We start from the raw sequence: 20353 nt of genomic DNA, 5'->3' as shown, positions 1-20353 counted from the left end.
TATTCCTAGAGGTTGAATATCGTGTTTAAGTAGAATTGTCGACATTTTAGTGCCATCTATTTACTGAAGCTTGTGTGCATTTAAGGATGTCAGATGTAATATGTATGACTGGTCCTACTACATTTTTATATCTTGACTAAAATGTGGTTAATCTAGTTCCCTGCCCTGAGTTCTTGCCTGTACTGTTATGACACGTTTAGCCTAATCTCGATTTACAATAAGCATGTGTCTTTGATTTTACTGTTTTGTTACAGACGTTTTAAACGTCATGAGTTGATCTAGACTGTTAGGAATTGTAGCATCAAAATGTCCAAATGTCTCTGGACACAGTCTTTACAGTGGTCTTATCCTTGTCGTTTCATCCATAAATGTATTGATTGGTAAAAAGATATTATGCAGAAGGTATAACTGAGCTTGTTCTGTGTCTGACCAAGCATTAAATCCTATATTAAAATATTTATTTATACAATGTTTTAGAAATAAACTCGAGTGGACACCATTCATTTTAATCTGCTGTTAGGAAAAAATATTTTATATTAAAAGATATTTATATATTGTTACTAATACTATAATAATACTATCATCTCTTTGTTAACCCGGTTTAAACTAATTTTAAGTTTTACAAATTCCCGCCCTAGTGTCCTTTGTGAAGTTTGCAAATGGTACGTGTGTATATTCTCAAGGGGGAATGACATGTTCCTTCATAAGCTGCTAGTATCTGACTGTACACCTGTTGCCAGGTGTGAATAGGGCAGTTGTAACGAGCGAGAGAGGAAACACCACAACACGCCATCGAGACTCATTATCGCAGCTGGAGGTTTATGGGCATTTGGAATATCGGTTAAACCCATGTTAACACTCTTACAACAACAATTTAAACACCTGGATCCCATCTAACAAGGCGGATATTCGTGTTTTATATATCTCAGGTATGAAAACGTATGCAGCTTTCTGCGTGCGTGCGGTGAATTATTATTTCATGAAGCAAAGCATTTAGCGAATGAAGAACAGCGCAGACGCGTGTTTATTTGGGCTATTATTGTGTAAGGCTGTTTTTTGGAATAAATGATTTTGAATGCACTTTGACGACATTCTTGAGCTATAGACCTATCTATTTAGTATTAACAACATCATAATGAAAAAAATACTGTAGTTGTGTTTAATATAGACAGTACATCTTTAGTAAGTTTTCTAGTCACCTTATAGTGTTTGTAAACCTTGCTATGGTAAAGGTTAAAATATAGACTACTGCAGTGTATCAATTTTCTAAGCTATACTACAGAATATTATAGCATACACTATAGCAATTATACTGTACTGTAGTATATACTATAATATGCTACAATACATAACTATTTGCCATAGTTTACTTTAGTAAATTCTATGTGGGATGGTTAGCTTTGTAAATGAAGTTAGTACTAGTAAACACTTGGAATATAAGGTCATGAGAAAATTAAACACAAATTATGCACAATGCAATACAATAAAAGTCTGTGATGTTTCGAATGAAAGCAGAATACAGAAAGTTTTAGCGGGTTTAGGATTAGTTAGCTGGCAACAGAAAACACAGGTGAAGAATAAAATGTTTTTAAGAAACAGATACTTTGTAATGGCTTTAAATGAGTTTCAGACAGCAGATCAAACCAACCATGCTCATTCAATAAGTGGTTTAGTAAAAAACTCATTACATTCATCCCTTAAAGGTGTTTGTTTCGTCAGCAGGTGACTGATATGACCCATACACCAAAGAAAGTGACAGGCAATGAACTCACACAAGAGAATCTCTCTCAGTCCCTGGAAGTCAAATGGAGTGCAGATGAACCAGAGGTGACAATCTGACATATTTAACAATGACTCATTTTTTAATGATGGCCTTTAGTAGATATTGGACAGTTTACTGTACTTTGTCCTGCAAACGATTACCAGGTATGATTGTAAAACGCAAATGACATTGATTGCTAAATATTATGAGGTATTATTAACCTCAGTAGGAGGTAAAATATGTTGTTCCTGGAAGAACACTAAATGCTGATATAGATCTGTAATACGTGTTTAGAATACAGGTTGGGATGTACAGCAAGAACATCTGCTGTATCTGTAGAAGTTGAGAATAAAGCACTCTTTATTTATTTGTAATTGCTTTGTATGTGTGACCTTGCAGGTCCTGGCGGTGACTGGACAATGCATAACAACACCTCTGTCACCTGAAATGTTGCTTTACACAACATATAAACAGAGGAGCGACGAGTTTTGCAAGTTATTTAAAGAGGTGCCTGAGAAACTAATTGCAGGTATGACTGATAGAGGGAGACATGTTCTTAAATATACTCGCCATGCTTGTTGACTGGGCCACAATGTTTGTGTAACCATATTAGATATAATTTGAATGAAGTATCTCTTTGCTAGATTACACCTGTGCTGTGCAGAAGGATATCCTGTTACAAGGACGCCTCTACCTCACAGAAAACTGGTTATGTTTCTACAGTATGGTTTTTCGTGGAACAAAAGTGAGTTCTAATATTATGATTCTGTGTACAGTTGACCTATATTAAATGGCATGACTTTTACAACTATTTATTGCGAGCAGAATTTACATTTTTTTAGTTGCTCTGCTATGACAATAAATGGGATTTTCACTTAGATCACATTGAATATGAAGGATATCACCTCAATGTCAAGAGAAAAGACAGCAAAATGGATACCAAATGCCATTCAGATCAATACAGTTTCAGAGAAAGTGCGTATGCTCATATGGTACCATCAAACATGATTTTGTCTTTTGATATAAAGTTGAACTTTTGTGATGAAAAAACATGTTTTTGTGATACTCCGCAGCTGTTTTTCAGCTCTTTCTCAGCAAGGGAAAAAAGTTTCCTGTGGATATTTCGACTTTGGCAGAATATTTTACTGGAGAAGGTACTTCATTTGTTTTTTGTAACCTCAATGTCATTGTTTATTCAAAATTTTGTTCTTATCAAATAAAATCTAAATCTAAAAATACCTAAATATTTCCACAAATGCACACTATGTGTGTTACCAGTTTGGCTGTAGTTGACTGCAGATTTCTAAACTACAAAATGTTGAAACACAAATCTGCTTAAAATAAGACAATAGAACCCTGCCCAAAACAATATAGAATATTTAATAGATTTAATGGTTGTAAAGGTAATTGATTCAATGAAACTATAATGGTGTCTACTGGTATGTGATGAATCCCTGCTGAAAAAAACAATAGAAACCCATCAGAAACCATTACAGAAATTCTAATGGTTTCCATTAAAACACCATTGTGAACCATTAGCTTTTTCCATTAAAACCATTACAAAATTGCTTTTTGTAGTGTGTTTTGGGCATTATTCTAATAGGATTTAACATCTCACCAGTAGAATCCATACCAGTAGAACCATTACAGTTACCATTAAAACCAGTACAAATCCCTTTAAAACTATTATAACCATCATAACTTTTTTAATGGTTTCTATTGTTTTTTTCAGCAGGGATGTTATGACTGATGGGAACCAATAGAACACCATTAAATCCAATTGAAATAATGCCCAAAACATACTACAAAATACATTTTGTAATGGTTTTAATAAAAAAACAATGTTTCATAATAGTATTTTTAATGGAAACCATTAGAATTTTTGTGATGGTTTCTCTTGGGTTTCTATTTTTTTTAGCATGTGTTCTACGTCTAAAACATATATCTTAAAGACAGCACAAACTCGTGTTTAACTTTTATTTGGCATACTATGGTGGTTACTAATGTGAAATATTAATATCATGTGAGGAAAACAAAACAGAATACCTTAGAGACCCAAGGCAAGGGATATGCTTCAGTAAACAACCTAAATCAGTAGGGGACATGCCAGCAAATGAATCTGTAAGTTCATTGACCCCCCTTAAGGCGTGGCTTTCTTCATTTAAAATCACTCTGTACAGAAAATCCTGCCTTGTTCTCGCATGTACTTACAGATCCACAGACTTTAATGGAACATCTTAATAGAGATAAAATAGTGTAACGTAGGGTCCTTTTAAAACGTTTGTACTAGAGCACTAGGGGGCGCACTTGTGGATTTTATGGCGCTGAGCGAAGCGTCTTCCTGATTTCAGTCGGAGTTTTGTCGCACAGGTTACTGGCGTTCAGCAGGCAGGTAAGACGCTGAAGTACTTTTACTGTCCCACCATCACGGAATTATGAAGTTACCAAACATTAATGAGTTTGATACATGTAAAGTGATCATAAATTGGTGGAGAAATGTTAAAGCGGTATTATTCCATAAAAAATACTTTGGTTTGGTTTGTATATACGCTCGTTACCTACGGCCTTGTTTTTAATTTAGTTTGCCCATTTTTCCCCCTACGATGCGGGTTTTTGTTAACGTTATATTTGGGTAAAAAGTTAAAAGTTTTTAGGACGCCGTTTTTTGTTTTAGAGATTTCTTGCGTATGTCCCCGTTCGTGTCGTTTATTTACAAGTGCAGTCTGTGTACTAAAGTACAAACCCCGTGTTACTAGTGTCCGTCAAATACTATAGTCACCTTTGATAAAACCGTGTAATCACTGTTAACTGATTGTACGGAGGTCAGCTTTCAATATTTGTCGTTTTATTTGGGTACACAGTTACCCAACTGGATTTGTTCTGAATCTAAGATTTTTAAGGTACTTCTGTTAATTACTCTTATTTTGTAACTTGCATGCTTTGGAGAACTGACATTTGCCTTCCTGGACAGGTTTTCAACCCTGCTTTGTGGAGCAGGTTAGGGCTGTTTCATGTGCATGTCCAGATGAATATCAGGATAGGAAGAGTTAGGTAAATTGTTTCAGCGTTTTATCAGACAAAGGCAAAAGATCAGGCGGAGTCGTGACATGTGAGTGTATGTTGCTCAATGCTGCTTTCCTCTATTGCAGAAACTGACCAAGTCTGAGCTGTTGCACATGGTCAAACAGCATTATGGCAACGACTTGGTGTTGAGTTATGATGAAATGGGAAGTTTCCAAACAGCAGCAGAAACGGTCACAGCTACCCAGCCCAGGTTAACTATACACACACCCACATGTACATCCTTGCGTTTTAGGAGAACAACCTCTTTGGACAAGTGAGGGATTGGTTACTGGGTTTTCATGTGTCATATGTCTGTTTTAGTTTGAACATGCGCGGAGAGGATAACACCGGGAGGCCAGAAAGGCCCACATCGCTTCGTCTTCCCCTGGGAGAGCTGAGTTCTTATGAGGCATCTACACCACAGGGAGATAATACACAGTCTTCAATTGGACTTCAAAGCACGCTGTCTGTAAATGGGGTACGTCCATGAAAAACAAAATAAACAGAATCGAAGGTAAAGATCGTATTATTTAAAATGCGAAACATTACTCAACAGGACGACACGCTCAGTCCCCCGTCCCGTCAACGCAGTCCAAATCTGTCATTGAACCGGTCTGGGTCCGATCGAGTTTCTAAACGTTCCTCTTTGTCTCTGGATTTGAATGCCAATGATGACCAGCTCTCAGATAACAGCAGATCTGAAAGCCTGGAAGAGGGTGAGTGTTTGAGTTTATGTGCGGATTCCTTTGTTTACATCTGTATTTATTATGTGTCTTGTCTTGTAGTGGAGGAACGTGAGACTTTGTCTCCGGTATCTCAGGGAAGGCTATTTGTGAACAAGGTCTTTCACATCAGCGCAGAGAAAATGTTCGAACTGCTCTTCACTGATTCCAATTTTATTCGGAGGTTCATGGACATTAGGAAGATCACGGGTATGTATTTCTCTGCTACATAATTGACTTCTGATCAGACCCACACAAAATTTGCACCTGCAAAATATACCATCCATGAATTTCAGGTTCTAATAATACTGGTAAGTGGTGCAGAGGCATCAGTACTTGCTGTTGCAAAATGCAATGTGCTACTGGCTAGACTCCCAGCTTGCACAACCAAACTTCTACAGATGATCCAGACCAGAACTCAGCAGCAAGAGAGGTCTTCAATGAACCGAAGAGAGCACGCATCACTCCTCTTTTCATTAAGTTACATTGGGTCCCTATAGTCGCTCGCATCAAATTCAAAGCTCTGCTGCTCTTGTCCTGCAAGACCACCATTGGTTCGGCACCCCGATATCTTCACTCGCTAATACAGACTTATGTACCCTCCAGATCCCTACGCTCTGCAAACAAACAACGTCTTGTAGTGCCATCCCAAAAAGGAAAAAATCATTCTCACGTACCTTCTCTGGATCTGTTCCACATCTGTGGAATGATCTGCCTGCTGCTACAAGATCAGCAGATTCTGTAGCCATCTTTAAGAATCTGCTGAAAACACATCTCTTCCGTCAACACCTGACCGATTAGTACTGACTTCTATTTCTTTTCTACCCTTTCTATCCTTAAAAAAAAAATCCTTGCCTTATACTGTGGTAGGCTATATGAGACCAGTTTTACTGCGCTTATGCTTTTTGTTGTCCTTATGTTCTTCCAATTGTTTCTATTGTTTACTTCATTTGTAAGTCGCTTTGGATAAAAGCGTCTGCTAAATGACTATAAATGTAATGCAAATGTAGTGATGAATGCCTGTGTTACTTCACAGGTATGACCTCTACCTCATGGCAAAGGGATTCCTCTGACTGTATGAAAAGGACTTTAAACTACACCATCACCATTACTAACCCGCTTGTGGGCAAATTCTCCACTGCCACAGAGTACCAGGTAAGTGGGTCAATCACTGTATATCCGTGTTTTCTGAGAGCAGGTTACATGTTTGTTGATGATTGATTGATATACAAAGAATTATTTGTTTATGTGCATTAATAATTAATAACATGCAATGGTGTTTCATGCATTCCTTACCATGTTAAACTTGTCTTCTCAATCTTGACATGGTCAACTTGTCAAAAAACGAGTTGGACGTATGACGTAGTATTTCGGTGCTCGATACACTCCCCCAGCGTTCGTACAGGTTTCTGGAAGTTTTTTTCGAACATGAAAATCCTTTTTGTAACAACTTTTCTAAGTCCCTTATTGGGCAATACTCCCGGAAAAGCACGCCTACAGCTAGGCGAAAGAAATAGCATGCCCGACGAGCGATATGAAGACCCACTTACCATCCAAATTGGCTGCGCTGCATTAAGATTGGCTGCGCTGTGGGCCTGCAGCTGCAGCTTGTTACTCTTGCGATAGTAAGAGAAGTTGAGGTGTGTTTGTTTGTTCATGTTATATAAACAGTGTTTTGTTCACGTTATATAAACGGTGGATATAACGCTGGATTTGGAGATCGTCTGAAACTGATAGGTGGCGCGGTCCCAGCGCTAAAAGATGCTGGCGATGTGTTTTGTTGGCAATGGGTGTGCACATGCTTTAGTTCCGTCCCCATCCCCCCGCACACGTCATATGTTTTTGGAAATAATCGTACAGCTGTATCTTTCTTTTATAAATGAATTATAAATTTGAAGGGTGCGATACTATTCTGTAAGTACTCAAGATTAACATGAGATATGCAGAAACTGTCTGAGTTATGGCCACTTTCATTTTATGTCACCATTGCAATGAAAGCTTAATACAACAGGATCTGTTAAACAGACTGCTGAAATGAACAGAAACAATACATTAAAAAAGATGAGCCAGAAGTTTTTACATCATTTCTTTAAATGTCAGTTTTTGGGCTTAATTTCCTGTTAGTGTGTTATTTATGTTTAGCCACATAGTTTGCAGAAAAGAGACCGGGCTGTGGTGGTTTAGTTCTTCAAATTTGTTGGGATTTGTAAATTATTTTTGTGATAAAAGCGCCTGTAACTGCCAGTTTTAAAATGACAGGATCTGCAAGTTTATGTTTTGGGGCTGTCCATGTTTATTTGGCTCACTGTGCGTTCACACCGACAGCGACACCCAGCGACTAAGCGAGGCGATATCATTCATTTTAATGGAGAGCTGGTGACTTCCCGCGACACGAGCAACAGTGATCGTTGGTGACAGGAAGTCGGCGTGTCTAGCGACACGACAAAGTTGAGATTTGCTCAACTTTATGTAAATGATGAGCGACTTTTTGGAAGCGACTACCAATAGGAGTACAGCTCCCAGCTGTGTTTTATCCATTTTGTGACTTGTCAGCTTTGTCACATACAATCATTTTAAGAATTAAGAAAGAGTTTTAAAACAAATGTCCTATGTATAAGAAGTGTAACTGGGCAATAGAAAGCTTTTGGGTCCCATTTATTATACGTAAGTATTGATCTATTAATTGTGATTATTAAAACGAATCATAATTTTGTAATTCAAATTCCACAAAATAGTAGCTTTTAATACTGTAAATGTATTTCAATTATTTGTGGTTAGCTTGATGATTGTATGCGGCATATATTTTGTTGTCTTTGTGTTGTAGACACTATATAAAGAATCAAGGGAAGGTCAATACTACATGGTGGGTGCTGAGGTCTACACTCACGACGTTCCATATCACGATTACTTTTACACGCAGAATCGCTACTGCATCATCAGTAACTCCAAACACAAGTGCAGACTCAGGTGAGCAGTATGTTTATATCTGTTTGTCTGACCGCTTTTGCATTGACTCTAAAGTCATGTATGTAATAGAGTCTGAGGAAGCAACTCTTGATCTTAATCCCCCTGTGTGCAGGATTTACACTGACGTGATATACAAGAAGCAGCCCTGGGGTCTTGTGAAGTCCTTTATTAGTAAAAACTCATGGAGTGGCATAGAAGACTACTTCAAACATCTTGGTTGGTATAATGGTTTTTACTCTGTGTAATGGGGCAGTCACACTAGATTTAGGTGTTTTATTTGCTTCCATTCATTTAGGTTTGTGCAAAGAAAGTAGGTTGCATACTACTAATAGAACCCGAACAGCGTGTGTCAGTTGGTTATTAAAATGCAGCTTTTTGGATCCATTCCCAGCAAAGCTATCTTCTCCATATACAGTAATTACCAAATTACAGGGATGCCCCTGACCAGGGCTCTCAGATTAATGCTGTTTAAATTCTTTTCACCTCCACAATGCACATCCCAGAAGCGGAGCTTCTTGAGGAAGAGGCAGAGCTGACTCAAGGAAGTGGAGATGCTGGGAAGATGGGTGCTTTGCGTAGAAGGCGAAGGACCTACAGTCGCTCCCTACAGGAACACATGAAACCGGGCAAGCAGTACAGCACAGACTCAGAACAGCAGAGAGGAGGCACCATGGGTATACATGTTTTTTAATACCTGAATTGATACCAAGTATGCCTAGATGTTGTTTGCATGCGTTTGGATAATGATCTTCAAAATACTTGTAACCAGGTTCTCATGAAGTCTGTAAATCTGATAGGCAGTTTATTTTCCAAGCAAGCAAAAATGATATATTAAACTAATATCAAAAATATCTCAAATGCATTTTATTTTTTAGGTGCAGTGGAAATGAAAAACGCGCAAAGTTGGAACATCACAACTATTGTCATTGGGATGAGTTTAATGTAAGGTTTCATTTAGTCTGTTAACTACGGTGAAGTCGAATTATCACATACAACAAATATCTAATGTGCTTGAATATAAATGTTTCATTGAAATAATGTGCCATTGTTTTTGGGCCTTTCAGTCTTTTTGTACTGACGGTTCTGAACTTGGGGCTGTTCTTTAAACTTTGGGCCATGGAGGATGTTGCCCACCGTATGTATCTGAGCACCAAGCACAGAATGAGGGAGAGAGCAGAATCCAGGTACCATTTTGTTTTATTCTGATAAAATTTGTATCCCTTTCAGCCTAGCACTCACTGTTGTCTTCTTGCAGTTTGCAGTCTGACCTTGGGACAAGACAAGGTCTGCCACACAGAAGTCGAGAGGAAGTGCACTTATTGAGGACGGTGCTGCAAGATTCCATTAACCTTCTTGAACAGGTATGTTTGGGTAACATAATGGCTTTTGCGATACAATACAAAGTAAGATGGGGTACTCCCGATTAAAACGTACATATGGATAGATCATCATGTGTAGTGTCTAATTTGGTCTAAGAGGTTTTGGTAACTGATGTCTGCTTCTCCACAGCTACGTAGTTCTCTTGTGGTGCTTCAGCAGAACTTCCAGGTCTACAACAGAACTTCCTCTCAGCTTTAAATGGTATTGAGCATGGTGACCTGTGAACACAAGGGTGTTCCTCTCCTGAGACCTGCCCTCCCCTGTGGAGTGTTGTCATAGGGACTGTTCCCAAGGGCAGACACGTAGCCATGTTCTTTGTCTCTCTGCGCCTTAAGGTTGTTTGTTTGGATGTTTTTTTTCAAAGCTGGGAAGGGATCTTCACGCTGGCACTCTGAAAGTTTTCTCCAGGATTTGTTCACTTTACCCTGGTGGCCTTAAAAGTGAGGGAGAAAAGCTGTTCTGTGAGTTTATATTGAACTGAAACAGCAACACAGCAGATTAAAACACACTCTCATGTTTTTTTAATTCTAATTTGTAGAATTGAAGATTTTAATGTGTAACGTGGGTTTTTTATGAAGTGAGGAATGGCTTTGAATGATGTGTTAGATTTAAACAAGAAATTGTTTACACTGCTTTCATACCACTTATGGTTCTTTTCAGGGACTGCATTTTCACTGTGGATGAAGTTTATTTATGGTGCAACCATGTTAATTCTTCACAGTGGGCACAGGGAAATTGTGTTAATTTATTGTAAGAGAATGTATATTCCAGCAGAGATTGATGGTTGTATATATTGTTTCATATTGATTTAAGTTTTTCTTCTGAAATGTTTAATGCATTTTCCTGATACTATTTATAAATAAAATCCTTTGTTATAATTTTGTGAAGCTTGTCATTTTAGGGAAAATCTTTATGTAACGTTTACCTAAGACTTACAATCTTACTTTTGGATAAAATGGGGAATTTGGAGAATTTTCACAATATGGGTCAACTTTGTTAATCATTTTCACCATCATGTTATTCCAAACTGGCATGAACTGTGCTGGAAGTTACCCTATTGTATTTATAAGGATTTTCTTGTTATTAGGGGTCAAGCCCATACATTTAGGAACTTGCCACAAATACAAATAGTCAAGAACCACAATATATGTGGAGTTATCAATGTCAATGACGCACGTGATCATGCAGAACACAGTGCAAACAGACAGAATGTTACAGTTCACCCCCTCCCGGGAGGTGCGTCCTAGCGCCGTTAAAGTCCAACGGAGTTGATTGAGACAAAATGTTCTTGTCTTAAGATACCTCTTAGAATTTGTTAATGATTGCACCTTTAACAATGTGTAACATGTTTTGACCTTCTCCATAAAAAAAATGTCAATTCTTCACAGTGAGTACAGGGAAATTGTGTTAATTTATTGTAAGAGAATGTAAATTCATCAATTTATAAAAAATATAGAGCAGAGAATTGATGGTTGTATATGGTTTCATATTGATTTATGTTTTTCTTCTGAAATGTTTAATACATTTTTCTTGATAATATTTATATATAAAATCCTATTGTTATAATTTTGTGAAGCTTGTAATTTTAGGGAAATCTTTATTTAACTTTTATTTAAGACCTGCAAAGTCTCAGAAGTCAACTCAACGAGCGAGCAAGTGTTGAGCAGTTGCGAGAGCATAGAGAGAATCGCGCGCGCGCTCGTCAGGTTTTTGCTCGCGGAGAAGTGAGAAGAAATGTGTTGCAAAATGCATGACAATTCTTCCATATTACTTATAAGGTTCATCAGATTTTTTATTTTTATTATTTTTTGTGTGTTCAACTTTTGTTTATCTTGGTTTTGTTTTTCTTGTATGGCTGCTTTGATGCAATCCAAATTGTAAAAGCGCTATAACATAAAATTACATTGAATTGAATGACAGTGACACCATAAGATAAGACACAACACATTAGATCGTGTAAGGTTCATGTTTGTGACCCATCCTATTAGAGACACGCTAACATCTCCAAGACAGCGCAGAAATGCCATAGTGCCAGAAATAGAAGAAATCACCACATTAACATACTGTATTTAACAACTGGAGAAATGCAGCAGAGATGATTTGGTTCTGTCACAACCTTCTGAGCACACAAACAATTACAGCACTCACAGAATCTTATTGTGTCACTGTTCATTTTCTATCAAATACGTTGACATTAACAGCATGGTAAATAAAAAATAAAGAATAAGTCCCTTTCAGATTTCCCGCGAATATTCGGTGCGAATGCTCGTCGCGATAACGTTCTAGAACAAAAACAATAGATTCTTATGAAGCCTTTCATATAGACCGCGAATAGCCGCGCGGCGAAAAGGTGAAGGTTTTTTTTTCGTTTAGTGCGACAAATCTTTCCCCATTCGCAAAGCGAAGAAACGGACCGTCCAATAAGAATCGAGCATTTTACGTCACGCGCCTATAGCCCTTGAAGGCAGCGCGGTGGCGCCAAAGCTCAGAAAGCTGTTGTGAGAAGAATGGATGTCGAGATGTTACTGTCGTTGGTGTCAGAACAGACGGAACTTTTTGACAAAAGTCACAGCGACTACAAAAACCAGGACAAAAAAGAAGTTCTGTGGCAAAAAAAATCGCAGATAAAATGGACATTGATGGTGAGTTTTGATATATTTAAATCGTATATAAGGTTTTGTGTAACTATGTTAACCTTTAATAAGTATAATCATATATATATATATATATATAACTAGACGCCGCATTGTCCGCTGGATCGTACGTCAACGCCGCCGCCATATTGGTGAGGGCAAAAGCCGACTACGAAGACATACAGGTGAAAGGTGGAGCTGCAGTTATCTGGATAAAAACACAACATCGTTTTCATTTCTCAACTAATTTAAATACTTTTCTATTTACGCCACTTTTGTTTGTAAAATTTATAATGTTCAGTTAATAATGATTTTTTTTACATTTTGACAGCTATATAAACCAAGTACCACAAGCACATTCACTGCCCTCTGCCCAGTGAAACCAGACACTTTCCAGTTTTAGAATAATAATATTGCCCCTTCTGCCTATTATGACCAAATAATTGATTTACACACATTTATTTCAAGCCAATACGTTAATTACACAGTTATGTTATACAATAATTGTATTGTATACCACCAGAAAATACACATTATATTTATATAATTAGATTAGTCTATGTGGAAATTGATTTTTTTCTTCACCGTTATTTCTAAGCCTTAATTGGCGCAAAATGCAGTGTATCGCAGACCACATCAGGCACATCTGTAATGTATCTGCTTGTTTTACCCTCTTTGGCCACCAGATGGTATTGTGAGCAAATGAAGCCTCTAGAAATGAACCCTTTTGTGAACCACTTGGCTAAAAAAGCTTCAAAGCTTCATGAGGCTTCATGTCGCCACCACTACTTTTATCTTTTTATCGTCTAAAATTACTACAGAAAAAGCCATTTCCACAGTGAAAAACATTTGTTTTTATATAACACGTAAATTAAACTATATTACCTTGGGTGTTTTGTTCTATGATTCAAATAAATCTCAGAAACAATCTCTAGGCTACATGTCTGCTTTATTCTCGACTACTACATGGTTATTTATTCTGTTGCTTGTCTTGTCTACAACATATCACTGAACATGGTGCCATCTAGTGGATTCTCCCGAATAACAGGCACAAATAATATAATCATAATTTCAGTCATTTTTTCATTTTAGATTAAATTTTACAGACAATTATTTTCTTACAGTTAGTAGCTAAGTAGCAGCTAAGTAATAAACTTAATTTTATTTAAAAAAATGTACTTGAGTTCCTGTGTCAATGCTTCTGTTTAAATAAACTTTTTTTGAACTTGAACTATATTGTGCTCCTTATGTTCCTATTTTACATAAGATAATTCAACACTATTGGTTCAGAAAGGTTTCCAGTTCCCAACATGTTTTGCGTGAGACTGCATCACGAGAGTAAATGATGCAAGAATTTTATTTTTGGGTAAACCATTACTTTGAGTAACATCCCACGGTTAAAGTATCAGAAAATAAGATCAATGGCTATTGAAAAAATGGCCTATAGTGCAATTTCTAACATGCATTCAGTGATGTTTTTCATCAGAAAACGAAAGCGTTGGTGTTCGTTGTCCTCAAACAAAAGTTTTCGGCATTATGCGGCGCTGCGCAGACTGAATTGGGTTATGACATCATATTACCGCGAGAGCGTGTCTTTCGAGAAACTCTCGCGATACTCCGAAGTTAAAACGATCGATCTGCGCACAGCATTTCTCTTCGGCACTCGCACACAAGGGCGCAGCAGCTGTTTACATAAGTGAACGATTTAACTTCCTGTCTACCTTCTTCGTTAACTTCGCAGATGTGGACTGTATTGTATTGTGTTTTCGGTACAGCAGGTCGTCCAGACTGTTGACTTAAAAGTAACATGTAATATGGGGAAATCGGAACATGAGTATCGAATGTTCCACTACTGTTAATGAGTTGACGGTCGGCTGCTCATTGATGATCACACACAACAGTATTTCCGAAAGGAACTAGTTACTATTTACTAGTTAAACAGGTAGGTTTGATAGTTTTGTTGTGTTTTAAGTGTTAAACCTTGCATGCAAAACCACGTGTTAAGTATTAAACGTGTTGTTTATGTATTTCCTTCTGATCGTGATTGTTTTTGGTGTTTTTTGGCGTGTTTGATAAGTACAGTATGTCGTTTATCGTTGTTAATTTATAAGATTTTTAGACTAAAGTTTTGAAAGGGCTTTAAAAGACAAAGCATTCAGTGAAGTCTGGGTTTATGTACACATGCAAAAAGTATTTCTCTTTGTTTTAGTTTGTCTGGTTTTACAGCATGATTATCAAAAAGCTTCAAAACGAGACCCATAAGCAAGATTACGTAAGATGTTATGTTTTGGTTTCTGAGAAATGTAACAAATTTGTGATGCTAAGAACAAGAAAAAGTTGTTTGGCAGTGGAAGTTAAAGAGATGTGGAAATATAATCTTATTCAGATAGAAAGAGAGGACCCCATTGGTAAGATTTCTCTAAAACCAAGACACAAATGTTTGCCTTAATTTGCTTATGATTTAAATACACATTATTTCTGAAAAGTTATTTCTGGATTGCACATCATGCATCCAATAATGATACACCTTTAAACTATACACCTTTAATCATTACGTGACTGTGCAAACTCAGTTAAAATGTCCTTGCCATCCTTACCCAAGATAACTTATGCTGCATACTGTTGGTGCCACCTACACTATAGAGGAAGTTGTCCTAGATAGTGAATCCTCTGTCAGTTTCCAACTTCCAACTTTTACATGAAGGACATTGTGGAACATAAATGCTTTATAAATGATTGACCAATGTTCCTGAACCCCCTTGAACCCCTCCTATAAGCTTGTTTCAGTCTGACACTGATGCATATCACAATGCGGTACATAATGATTTCCTGTTTACATCAGGACACTTGTTATTAGAAAAGTGTATCATCTGATACGGTTCCCTCACAGGAATGTGATGCCTGCTTTCAACTTCATTTGTTGGTGTCGGTCATGAAGAAAAGATCCCATCAAGCACTAGATCAGGAGGACCCTCTGTGCTGCTGTGAGTATGTGGACCGTCATGGTAGGCGGAGCCACGTGGCAGCATGCTGTTGTGACTGTGAGGATTTGGATGATGCTTTTGACAGGTGAGGGAGGGGCTGTGTTAATAGCACTTTTCATTCATGTAGTGGACACCAAAAATCTAGGAAAATGTTTTTCTTTTAGGGCTGTGACTATCAGATTTTCACTACATTATTTTGGCCTAAATAATTCAAAATAATATTATCATGATATCTACTGAATTGAGAGGTTTTCCTTGAATTTAGGTTTATTATGTGCTTTTACTTTTTTGGACAATGAATCACTCAAAATAGTAGTGTAGGGCGGCGAAAAGTGATCAATATCAAGGTTATTGTCATTACTGGTGTATTGTGACACCCCTGTTGTAAATTGTATTTGTATAATAATTTGAAAGTTTTGTTAAAAAAAACTAACCGAGAATTTCTTAGTATTTTATTAGTTGCCCAAATGAATGTGCATGGTCTGTCTTGATTTCACAGGTTTGCTTAACTAACGTTTTTTTAAACAAATTTAATGTTTTTTAATTGGTCTAAGATTTTTGGTGCTGACTGAAGCTCTGTACTCGCACAAAATATTTTTTCATGCTTTATCATAAATCCAGACCCACATAGAATCTGACAGACAAAATATGTTGAACTTTCTGCAGGCCCAGATTCCACACGGAGTGAGTGAGTTTTGTCATTTGATCTTATTAAAACACATTTTTTTATTTGTCCAGTTGGATGAAGAAGGAACCTCAAAAGGCAGATTCTCTGACCCAGGTGGTAGCTACCATCAATGATCGTCTGCGGGTGCCGTGGATATCAGGTGCCAGACGATTTGACCTCTCGTTGATCCCTCCCCTTATACTGCTTCCTGTTTTTTTGCACATTGCATCTTGGCACTTCCTGCTGGGTATTATAGTTCTAACAACTTTACCTTTATTAGTTATTTTGTACTACTACCTCACCCATCGCAAGAAAGGACGCACGCTGTTCTTCCTCAGCCTTGCCGTATTCTCCCTCTTCTACATGTTCTACCTCTTCATCGCTGAAGTTGTTCCTCGAGGTGATGTGAATCATATTCAGTTGGGTGCCGTGACGACTGGTGTTGCTCTCACAGTCATTTCCCTCATAAACACCAAGAGGGGGCCGGGTTATGTCAGGCCACACCCCACTGAGACTCATAGCACGGTGACCTATCACAACCCACAGTCGGACATAGATGCTGCATATTTAAACGGAGCACGTCACCAGGTGGTGATAGCCAATCGTGTGAGTTCTCCCGATCAGACAGGTGAATCTGGGACGGCAAGTGTGGAACCTAGGGAGGGTCAAAAGAGGAACTGGTGCTCAGTATGCAAGGTGGTGCGGCCCTCCAGAGCAGGACACTGTCGGATCTGTGGAGTCTGCATCCTACGTCTAGACCATCACTGTGTCTGGTGGGTTTCTATAAGAACACTGATTTATCCCAGTGGGTCTTAGCCTATTTTATTTCCACAACATTGTCATTAATCACACAGCAAAGCAATGACCTAAAACTAGAGACATCTCTTTTACTATTTCTTATAGTAAGAAATAGTCCTGCACCATGGAAAAAGCGTAAATCTTGGTGGACAGTTCACCCCAAAATACAAATTCTTTCATCATTTATTCATCCTCAAAACCTACAGAATATATGATTTGTTTCTTATTTGGAACACAAAAGAAGATATTTTGTAAAATGTCTGTGGTTTTGTGTTGATACAATGGAAGCTAATAGGGGCCAGTGTGGTTTGCTCACCAACATTCTTAAATTGTTTTGTAAGGTCTTTATACACCTCTGAAAAGACAGTTGTGTATATAATATTGCATTTCCGTCAATAGATCCTCCAAAAAATTACACACAGCACCTTTAAAATATAATCTTCTGTGTTCTGCAGAAGATAAAAATCATACAGGTTTGGTGTGCGTATAGTATGGTTAACTCTCACCTGCATTCTCATTTCACTTTTCTTTCTTAGAACTTCTATTCTCAGTGATTCAAAGAATGCACACAGGTCGTGTAAATGTATCTGTAATGTGTCTATCTCACCCCGAGTCTGAATATACATCTGCATTTGTTCTGTTCTGTGTTTCTGTGTAACACATGTGTAATTGAATATCCAGGTCTCAGTGTCTTGTTTGTCATTTTGTCTGTGTTAGGATCAACAGTTGTGTGGGACAGGCCAATCACATCAGTTTCCTTCTGACACTCGTTCTCTTTGTGTTGACGTCACTGTACGGGATCAGTTTGGTCCTTCGTAGTGTGTGTCCCCAGCAGAGTGTGATGATGGCTCTCTTCTACTGTCCTGATGTGTACAACCAGCACAGGTGTGGATTAATGCAAATACTGAAGATAACTATACTCTTAAATGAGAAATGCTTTGTTTAATGAATTTATGACAATACGTTTCAACATCTAAAGGCCTCTATTGGTTTCAGTTCATTAGTTATCCATTAATCATCTGTAAGAGCTATTTATTATACTTGATCTATTACCTTATCCGTTTACTTTCTATTTAATGGGATATTATTGGTTTTTCGTTTATTAAAATTCCCATATTTATACTATATAAATATTTGAAGAGTTTGGTTCCAAAATGAGATAACTCTGTTTTTTTTAATTATGTTATCATGTTTTTAGTTATTATGGCTTAAATCAAAACAAACCAACTGCAGTTTATTGATGTTAATTGGAATGCACAATAAAAAAACATAATTTCTAAAAATCTCATTTTGGAACCAAACTCTTCATTTTATTCTGTTATTGGTCTTAGGACAGTTAAACATAATTTAGTTTAATACTCGTAATTTAGTTTAATACAAGTTTAATATACACATGTAGATAATTAAACATAATATTTGAGCACAGAATGCCACACTGACATTAAATATTCCAGAGAGCCCTGTAATTGAACAAATTAAATATTTACATTACATATTTGTTGTTGTAAAGTAAATTGGATGATTTTTGACATTAAAGTGATAGTTTCCCCCAAAATGAAAATTCTGTCATCAGTTACTCTTGTCATTTAAAACCTGTATGACTTTCTTCTGCAGACCACAAAAGAAGATATTTTGATGAAAATTGTATGCATGTTCAGATGTATATTCAGAACCAAACAGCACTGGCCCCCATTTACTTTCAATGTATGGACACAAAACCAATGCAAGTGAATGGAGCCAGTTAAAAACATTCTTAGAAATATCTTCTCTTGTGTTCTGTTGAGAACAGAAAGTCAAACAGGTTTGAAATGACAAGAGGGCGAGTAAACAATGACAGAATGTTTATTTTTGGGTGAACTATCACTTTTAGATGACTATAAGAAAGTGACCCAATAAATTCTTCATCTTGAGCTGACATTTAACCTGTATACAGGGAACCTTAGGGAATAATTAACCTATTTATGTCTGTGTTTGTCAGCACTGCTCTGTGTTTCACGTGTGCCTGGTACAGCAGCATTGTGACCGGAGGTCTGCTACACCTTCTGGTTCTCCAGCTTATCAACGTCAGCTACAACACGACCCAACGCGAGGTACGTCTCGCTCTGAGAGAGAAAACCGGTCGGACCCTCCTATGGGGCCTGATCGTTGACACAGGCGTCTACTGTCGAGGTTTCCGTAGCAACTGGGTGGAATTTTTGACCATGAGCAATGCTCTGGAGCCGCCGAACCCCAAACCAACAGACCTGGTGTAGAAAGTAAATAGTCACTCACTGGTGACTAATGGACCTTCAAGGGATGACGGCTGAATAGCAGGGGATCAAAGTGATCGATCGCTCATATACTAATGTGAAGCATAATGTTGTTCTATTTAATCCATTCAACAGCTGTTGTAGAGTCAGTTTTATGGCTCTGAGCAGCGTAGTCAAGGTCGCAATATCGGTCATAATGCTGACTATGAAATATGAGGTGAATGCTTATGTTTTTTGTGGACCATTAGATGGCAGTGTTGTAGTGTGCTACATTTTTACAGGTGTATTTCATTAAGTACGTCCTTGTCAGTTGTCAGGTGTGATCTGATGACAGAACCACTGAACAGACATGATGTGGCCCAGTTTTTATTTAAAACAATTATTTTATGCTTTGTTTATTAACCCATTTGTTTTTGTTTGTCATTACTTTTATGTCATTTATCAGTCAGAAGGATAATTGTTTAACTTTGTACATACTTTTTATTGTATAATACACATTCACAAAACCAGCACCAGTGTGGCTGTAGACAGATTAAACACAGTATGTCTAGTCAAAAACAATTTGAACTTTGTCAGTATAAAAGAAAGTGGTCTTGATATGCAATTGTTATTCATTGCATTTCTGTTTTTACATTTACTCCCAGTTGAATTTAGCTTTTAACATTTGTCTTGTAGTGTTGTCTTATAGTTGTGTGAATTAATATTAAAATTTAAGCTTTATTCGGTGCCTTTATAATATCATAAGTGATGCTACAGTGCATCCATACAACTTTCCATCTCATGTAAGCCTAATGAACGTTTTATGTCTGGGTTTGAGTGCTGTTCGTCTGTGTGCTTCTTTTCATGTTGTTGTTCAACTGGGGAGTCTGCATTACTTAGCATTCAGTTAAATTATGAATTAGCGCAATAGCTTCCATATTGAAGCAGGTTTCAGTTCATTAATTTCCTTCAGAGCACAAAATCATTCTGAGAAGTGAATATATTAAGTGCTTCAAAATCCGGATGTTTATTTCTATTTGTCTCAATTATGTTCTGCTTTTTATATCGCAATGCATTTCATTCAACAAGTTGTTCAATTAAACCACACCATGAAAAAATAAACAAGATTAAAATGTGGAAGCTCATTAA

At 37.4% G+C, this 20353-nt stretch overlaps 2 protein-coding genes across 5 annotated transcripts; both read left to right on the top strand.

Annotated features, from left to right (window-relative positions):
• Positions 1–735: 735 nt before the first annotated feature.
• gramd1c (GRAM domain containing 1c) lies at positions 736–11179 on the top strand. Of its 2 annotated transcripts, none has more exons than XM_057323321.1 (18): positions 736–929; positions 1720–1827; positions 2162–2291; positions 2407–2507; positions 2642–2737; positions 2836–2916; positions 4912–5036; positions 5147–5303; positions 5382–5541; positions 5611–5757; positions 6584–6702; positions 8372–8514; positions 8627–8730; positions 9018–9188; positions 9390–9456; positions 9579–9698; positions 9770–9875; positions 10024–11179. In XM_057323321.1, the coding sequence occupies exons 2-18, from the start codon at positions 1732–1734 to the stop codon at positions 10090–10092; spliced, it is 1992 nt and encodes a 663-aa protein (XP_057179304.1). In that variant the 5' UTR covers positions 736–929; positions 1720–1731; the 3' UTR covers positions 10093–11179. The 2 variants fall into 2 exon arrangements, with proteins under 2 accessions (XP_057179304.1, XP_057179303.1); XM_057323320.1 differs by having other exon boundaries at positions 1723–1827; positions 10024–11178.
• A 3016-nt stretch (positions 11180–14195) lies between these two features.
• zdhhc23b (zinc finger DHHC-type palmitoyltransferase 23b) lies at positions 14196–20344 on the top strand. Of its 3 annotated transcripts, XM_057323287.1 has the most exons (6): positions 14196–14469; positions 15418–15596; positions 16250–16338; positions 16459–16951; positions 17694–17861; positions 18955–20342. In XM_057323287.1, the coding sequence occupies exons 2-6, from the start codon at positions 15460–15462 to the stop codon at positions 19226–19228; spliced, it is 1161 nt and encodes a 386-aa protein (XP_057179270.1). In that variant the 5' UTR covers positions 14196–14469; positions 15418–15459; the 3' UTR covers positions 19229–20342. The 3 variants fall into 3 exon arrangements, with proteins under 3 accessions (XP_057179270.1, XP_057179268.1, XP_057179271.1); XM_057323285.1 differs by having other exon boundaries at positions 16250–16951; positions 18955–20341; XM_057323288.1 differs by lacking the exon at positions 17694–17861 and having other exon boundaries at positions 16250–16951; positions 18955–20344.
• Positions 20345–20353: the final 9 nt, after the last annotated feature.

This window comes from Triplophysa rosa, linkage group LG23 (genome assembly GCF_024868665.1).
Source record: "Triplophysa rosa linkage group LG23, Trosa_1v2, whole genome shotgun sequence".
NCBI classification, from domain to species: domain Eukaryota; kingdom Metazoa; phylum Chordata; class Actinopteri; order Cypriniformes; family Nemacheilidae; genus Triplophysa; species Triplophysa rosa.
The sequence above is the reverse complement of the archived record's forward strand: the minus strand, read 5'-3'. Positions and strand labels throughout refer to the sequence as shown.